We start from the raw sequence: 7,196 nt of genomic DNA on the forward strand, positions 1-7,196 counted from the left end.
TTTTCTTTTTTTTTTTTTTTTTTTTTTTTTTGTGCAGAATGGGTCTTCTAGCCAAAGACGAAGATTTAATCCTCAGTACCATAACAACAGGCTGAATGGCTCTGCCAAGCCACAGGGCGGTGGAAATGAAGCTGATTTGATGACGAAGGGCAACAACCGCCATGAACACAGAAGACAGCCGCACAATGGCTTCCGTCCCAAAAACAAAGGCGGCGCCAAAAACCAAGAAGCCCCCATGGGGACAAAGACCCCCGAGGCCCCAGCCCATTCGGAGAAGCCCCGGCGAAGGCAGCACGCTGTAGACAACTCAGAGGCCAGGCCGTTCCGGGGGAACGTCGCTAGGGTTTCACAGTGCAATCTCTGCCCCACGAGAATAGAAGTTTCCACAGACGCCACGGTCCTCTCAGTCCCAGCGGTGACGTTGGTGGCCTGAGTGAGGAGGAAGAAAAAAAAAAGCAGTTTTCACTCAGTTTTGGTTCCCTGCCCGAGGTGCTGACCCAATCCGCTGCCGAAGGAGAGTCAATCAGAATATACAGACCCTGTATGGTTGTGTCATCCTCTCTTAATCATTTTTACTAATTCTAATAATCAGCTCTAGCTTGCTTTCATAACTTTCATGGCTTTGCTTGATCTGTTGATGCTTTTTCTCATCAAGACATCGCAGCATTTTAGCCCAGCAGTATTTACTCGTTTGTTAGGAAAATCAAGATGTGGCTACAGATCAGAGGCTCAGTAGCAACCTGTGTTGTAGCAGTGATGTCAGTCCATTGATTGTCTTTAGAGAGTTAATGTTGGGAAAAAAAAAAAAAAAAAAAACTTACCGAACAGACAACCATGATCTGCTGAAGACACATGCGCTTTTGTAGAATTTAACACCTGGTGTTTTTCTGAAAAAGAAAATATATATATATACATATATTGCTTTATTTGAAACAAATTAAAATATGCTGCATTTGACACCTGGCTGGCTTTCTTTTTTATTATTGATGCCCACTTTGTTTTTCAGTGTAGGACCTCTGAGCAAACTGGAGGGAGTGTGGCTCAGAGCTCTCCCCAGTACTCTTGCTCTTAGGACAAGTACCTTTTCAGAAAAAAACAATGCCTCACAATGGCCCCGGCCAGTGTGTTGCCCCACATATAAATGGGTGTGCACCCCAATCATCTTAGACACCATATGGTAATTCGGAAGCCTTGGTCGCAAGAAACAGACCTCAGCTCAGCCTCATTGAAACAATAAAGACAATTTATTGGTTCAGTGACCGAAAAGTCCAGCAACAACAAATGCCTTGGGTCCAGGTTGGTCCAGACTCCAGCTCATTTCTCTTCATTAGCTCAGCAATCCTTCCTCCTTAGGCTGACATTGTGTTCAGGGGTGTGGCCAATAGCCACTTAGCTCCTAGGGTTCAAGTCCAACCCCTGCACTGTCCCGAAGAAAAGAGACGCTGTCCAGGTAGCATCCACATGGAGCACGTGTCCTTGTTAGAAGTCTGCCGAGGAAAACCGCTGGCCCAGATTGCTGGTAGGCCTGTCACTCAGCCAATCAGCAAAATGGGGGAGGGGCAGCAAAGAAGGTTTACTAATTAATACAAACTGGTTGGATCCCAGCCTTGGAGCTGGGGTGTGGCCAGTTCCCCAGAAGCACAGGGGCCTGTAGGAAGGGCTATGGTTTCCTCGGGAAGGGAGAATGGACGCTGGGGAGCCCAAGCCCCAAAGAACCCCAAATCCCGTTATCTTTGACTTCAGGGCAGCTCAGTGTGGGCCCTACTTGGCAACAGCTTCCCCATGTCCTACAGATTGGTTGGCCTCTCTCGAGTGCACACGCTGACTTCCAGCTCAACGTGAACGTTTTTTCTGGCAACCCAGCTTGAGCGGTTCTCTTGCACAGAGCAGCCCCGAGCAGCTGAACCTACAGGCCACGCGAGCATCCGTTTCTTTGGCCAAGAGCAGGATGTTTGCTTTCTCCGGAGAGAGCTTTCCGAGGTTTCTGGATGTACCAGAGATTTAATGGGAATTTTAAATGTTAAATCACATTCCAGGAAGGAAGGAAGAGTTTGCTCTTAAGAAAGATAAATGTTCAGGCCTGCAATCCCTGTTTCCTCCATCCAAGGCCCTGAATTTATATTTTACAAGATAGAAGGACGAAGCGCAAATTTTGTGTAGCGAGGTTTGGCCTGCCACTGAGAAATGTCAGTGTGTATGTGACAGCTTTAAAGATGAGTCAAATAATTCTTGCAACAGAAAAACAACGGGTTTTCCAGATCAGGGGTGCGTCTTCTTTTGTGGGCTGCGCTGGCCCCACCGCTCTCAGCCTGGACTGACTTACCAGCTCCTGCCGCTCTCAGCGTGAAGGCAGCTCAAACACATTCCCAAGCACAATGCAAATGCGCCCAGGTCACAGAAAAGAAACCAAAAAGAGTGCTAAAACGTGTTCAGACCTAATTTTGGTTTTTCCTAGATTTTGCCTTTCTTAGGAGACCCCAGGGCATGGGAGCCTTTACTAATTCGCGTGTTTGAAATGGTAATTTCAATATTAGAGTGCCACTGTCAGGCCATTTGAATACTATATGGCATCTATTCAGGTAGAACCATTGTGATCTTAGCTGGGTAGTAGACCGCCATTCTTTTAAAACTTTTAAATTCCTTTAAAAAAAATCCACAGTCACGAGCACTTTCATGTCTCTGCTTAATGCACAAGAACCCGAAGAATAGATTTCTCACTCTTAAACATGTCTCTAGTGGAGGTTAAATAGAGCATTTTAATACCCATGAAGATTGAATCACTTCAAAACTCACCTACATTGTACCAAGACTCCATCTGTGAAATCCAACCTCCTTCTTCTTGGGTTCCCATTACATTCCAAATTTACATTCCATTTCAGAGTGTCTGCCTACTCCAGCTCAGTAGTGTTGAGCCTCTCCAAGGGGTGCCGAATACAGCAAGGCTTAGGGAGTTAAACACAAGTCATACAAAATTCACCCTCAATAAAAGACGCAGAGGAGTTGGAGGGAAGAAACTAGAAATATAACATATCTGCTTTAAAGCTCGGGTCACAAGTAGTTCAATGCTGCTGGCATCAGAAAAAGATTCTAATTAAATATTCCTAGGGAAGCGACATCAAATGAGGTTAATGGGAAAAGTTGCCAGACCAACAGCGACCTGCAGATTTTTGCCAAAGTAAGAGATTTGGAAATCCTGACTCTGAAAGCCTAGATCTGAGCCTCGGTTTCAATTTAATCATGAGAAGAGGGAACCTAGGACATGGTCAGTTCTCTTTCCTGGGGCAACTGGGGTGCCGGTGGGGAAGGGGGAGCTGAGATAAGCGACCGCTCCCCGACCCCCACCCCATGCCTAAATTCAACACCGCCTTCGACTGAGAGCTTGACCCTGGCTCTCTTTCTCCCTCCCATTTTGCACTGTCCCCCACCCTGTCTGTTTCGAGTGCCCTCTTGTGTCTAGAGATGGTAAGATCTTCACTTCTCTACGGTCGCTCATGATAGCATCTGTGAACTAGGCAATGGCACCTCCGTTACTCCACGGGCTTCAGAGGCCTTACCTAAAATTCTGGCACAGTTGGGCTAGGACTCCGGATTTCCCCGCAGGCACCGAAAAACGACACAGAAGACAAAGATCCAGTTACCTGCTCCCACATTTCATAAGCAAACTCATCACCTCCATCTAAATTATTCAGCTGCTCCAGCATTTTCCTGAAAAGTACTGAGCCATCGTAACTTCTCGAATCTGGTGAAAAAAAAATATGATGTGTTGCTAAGTCCCAAGGATTCTCTTCTAACCTCAAAATTTGAAGCACAATTTTAATACTATTCATTGCAAGCTGTTACAAGGAATTTTTTTCATCCTTTTGCTTTTTCTAACAAGGCTTTCTGAATCCTAAGCAAGTTCTCAGTCTATTCTTAGTATCAAAGAACCAGGTCCCCAGTCCTTGGCAGTAGATCGGCCCAAACCAGTGTTTAATCCCAATACAGTGGCCCCTTGAGCAAAGGCACTCTGGTCTGGATCTCGACCTGCTATCTGAGAAACATACAATGTTGCGCTCCCCAAGCAGGTTCTTATAAACTATTTTCAGGGGTTGATTTTCAGAGGCCCCCTTGATTGTGAACTCTGCCTCTCTTCACAGCTCACAAGAGCTTTGGGTGCCACCGCTAAGTTCAAGTCTCACAGGTGACATCGTCACACACAGTTTTTAGGGAATAAATAAATTGTAAGCAAATATTTTTCTCTGCTTGAGAAAATGTGTAGATTTCTCACACACAAAAATATTTCAGAACCACGTGTGCAACAATGACCAAAGAATTTCCACAGAAAACGAATGTAGAAAGTACCTCCCGTCAAAAACAGAAAACTATCCTATTTTTTACCTTCAGATGCTTAAGTTTGAATTAGATTTGCCTTTTTCTAGTCCTTTGTGAGACCTCACTTTCTATAAATTACCATCTTAAATTACCACTCTGTACCGACTTGGCTAATATTATTATTACCCCTCTGTCAATGCCTGACACACAGTAGGAACTCAAGAAATACAAGAGAGCAGACAGGAAAGAGTGATCAATTCCAATACTCCTAGAAAATTCTGGAGCCCAAATGGCTTTATGCAGAATAATCCAGTAAGTCAATTCTAGAGAACATGGGAAGACAACAGAGCAACAAAATCCCGTCCTTGGCGGCAGACTGCCTACATTCGCTTCTAGGCCTCACCACGGCCCAGCTGTGGAAACGGGTGTGTTTCCAAACATCTCCCTGCCTCAGTTTCTCTGTGGGCTGATAACCACACCTATAACAAACCTATAACAAACCTTGAAGGTTTGTTATAAGGATTGAAAAAGTTCATCTTTGCAAATGACTTGGAATAGTTTCTGGCAGTTTGTACATACCAGGTTCCAATTAGGGGATAGTAACCACAAAGTAATTTAAATGGGGAAAGTTTATGAATGTGTATGTGGAAACTTCATATGTATGTTCTTTTTTATGTGTGTCTATATCTGTCTATAATTGAGAGAAGCAATAATGAGTAGCAAGGGGTTAGCTATGAAGGAATGCAAGAATAGCAGATAGAGGGACAATTACCACTGGAGTAGAGACCAGTGTCCAAGGAAAAAACAAGTTTGGGCGAGCTTCCTACCCCTGCTCACTCAGGCCCCCCTGGTGGCTCTTCTTGGAGCAGGTCCTCTATCTACATTATGGTTAGGCCATTGAGGGGGAAGAAAAGAGCTTTTTCTGACTCTGCTGGGTTTTGATTGCTTTCAACTCAAAATAATCTTCATGCCCAAGTAGCCCATCTTGAGGCAGGTACAATACAAAAACCAAAAATGGAAGTGGAAACTAACAGGATATATGTTTTAATTGGCAGGCATGAGACACCCCTTCTTTGGTATCATCCCCCCCCTTAATCCCCAATGCTGTGATTGACAGCAGGGATGTTTCTTCATATACCCAGGGCCCCCAATTAGGAGACAAATTATTTTGCTCAGGTTAAGACACCCAACTAAAACAATGGTTCTCAACTGGGGGTAATCAACTGTGTGCCCACCCCTCACCCAAAGAAGACATCTGGAAAAGTCTGGAGGCATTTTGATGACAAGAACTGGGGCAGGGGTCACTGGCCAGAAATGCTGGCATAGTTACCCACCACACAGAAAGATCCAAGATGTCAATGTTGTCTATGTTGAAAAATCCTCATCTGGAGGGAGCAAGGGATTTGCAAAAAGAGAGCACAGACAGAGCTGGTGAGAAAGTACATGTTGTCTTAGTCCCCCAGCTATGCTGGGTTCTTGACCGGTTCAGCCTCGCTTACCAGTTAACATCCAGATCGTCTGACCCACCTGTCATCTACATCAAAGTCGAGTTTCCACATCTTCCAAACCAAGAATTTAGGGGACGAGTTCTTGAAAGAGCTGTCATTGAAGCAAAATGTCCAAAGTTTGAAGAAATCTTGGCAAATGGAAGCAATATTTGACTTTTCCCAACCTCAACAAATACACTACCTTTTGCTTTCTGTAACGTGCTCTCGGTTTAAACCAAGCTGCTCTTCCATGCTCCGGGCCCCCGGTTGATCCCTGTAGCTGGGCAGAATCTTACTAAGGTAATGAGGGCTTCAGGGTAAAGGAAGGAAATCAAAAGTACAAGACACAACAGTACAGAAGGAGAAGCTGTTAAATAAACAAGTCGGGCTGAGTACTGACTGCCAGTTACTATACAATTCGATTTATCTTGGTTACAGCCTACCTCAGGAACCATCTAGCTCGTGGATATGAACTGTCTATGGGCTATTTCGGGCAACACATGTGAACAAAGAAAAATTAGCTTTTCTGGAGCGACGTGGAACAATGTGTAAGCCATGTGTGTCTCACGAGGCTGACAGGACTGTAAGTGAAAATGGCCCTTCTGAGGCTGCACCACCAAATTCCATGAATAGGAAATTCCGAAAACAGCTGGAAACCAGTGTTTCCTACTTTCCCCCTGTTAGCTATTCGTGTTGGCTTTTTTGGCTGTACCTCATGCCTGAAATCCTCCATACTAACTGCAGCCCTCGACAAAGAATGCCTCATCCGCTCTTCAGGGAGGAATCAGCACCTTCTTGACAGTTTTCAAGGGAGTTTCCACATATGGCAGAATGACAGTACTTTCCATCAGTAGAAAGTTCCTAGTTGCTTTAGGAATACAAAGATGTAAAAAATTTGAAAACACTTTCCATTTGCTATAGTAGAATTTCTTTCCCTTCATTTTATCAACTTTGTACTTTCCACTTTGTCTCTAACCAACATCCTACCAGATAAAGACTGAAGCTATCCAAAGGAATTGCAGGTAGAAGGCGACCCGTTCTGAGGTAACCTCATATTTATACAAATATTAGCATCCTCTAATATTCCATCCACAATTTACTACCACAAGTATTCGTGCACATTCAAAATTTTTTTTTTTAAGATTTTATTTATTTATTTGACAGACAGAGAGAGATCACAAGTAGGCAGAGAGGCAGGCAGAGAGAGAGGAGGAGGCAGGCTCCCCGCTGAGCAGGGAGCCCAATGTGGGGCTCGATCCCAGGACCCTGGGATCATGACCTGAGCCAAAGGCAGAGGCTTTAACCCACTGAGCCACCCAGGCACCCCTCAAAATGTTATTTAGGTCAAAAATGTTCTATGAACATTCTCAGGTAAAGTCAAATATGCTTGCATGTTAA

General features: G+C 44.6%; 1 protein-coding gene across 4 annotated transcripts in view; it reads left to right on the top strand.

Moving 5' to 3' along the window:
• Positions 1-957, top strand: part of SPATS2L (spermatogenesis associated serine rich 2 like) — a 165,882-nt gene extending 164,925 nt beyond the window's left edge. For all 4 annotated transcript variants that reach the window (XM_059393143.1, XM_059393144.1, XM_059393146.1 and 1 more), the window contains one exon: positions 38-957. In XM_059393143.1, coding sequence (XP_059249126.1) covers positions 38-433 — 396 coding nt within the window. In that variant the 3' untranslated portion in view covers positions 434-957. The remainder of the gene's footprint in view (positions 1-37) is intronic.
• Positions 958-7,196: the final 6,239 nt, after the last annotated feature.

This window comes from Mustela nigripes, chromosome 3, assembly GCF_022355385.1.
Source record: "Mustela nigripes isolate SB6536 chromosome 3, MUSNIG.SB6536, whole genome shotgun sequence".
NCBI lineage: Eukaryota > Metazoa > Chordata > Mammalia > Carnivora > Mustelidae > Mustela > Mustela nigripes.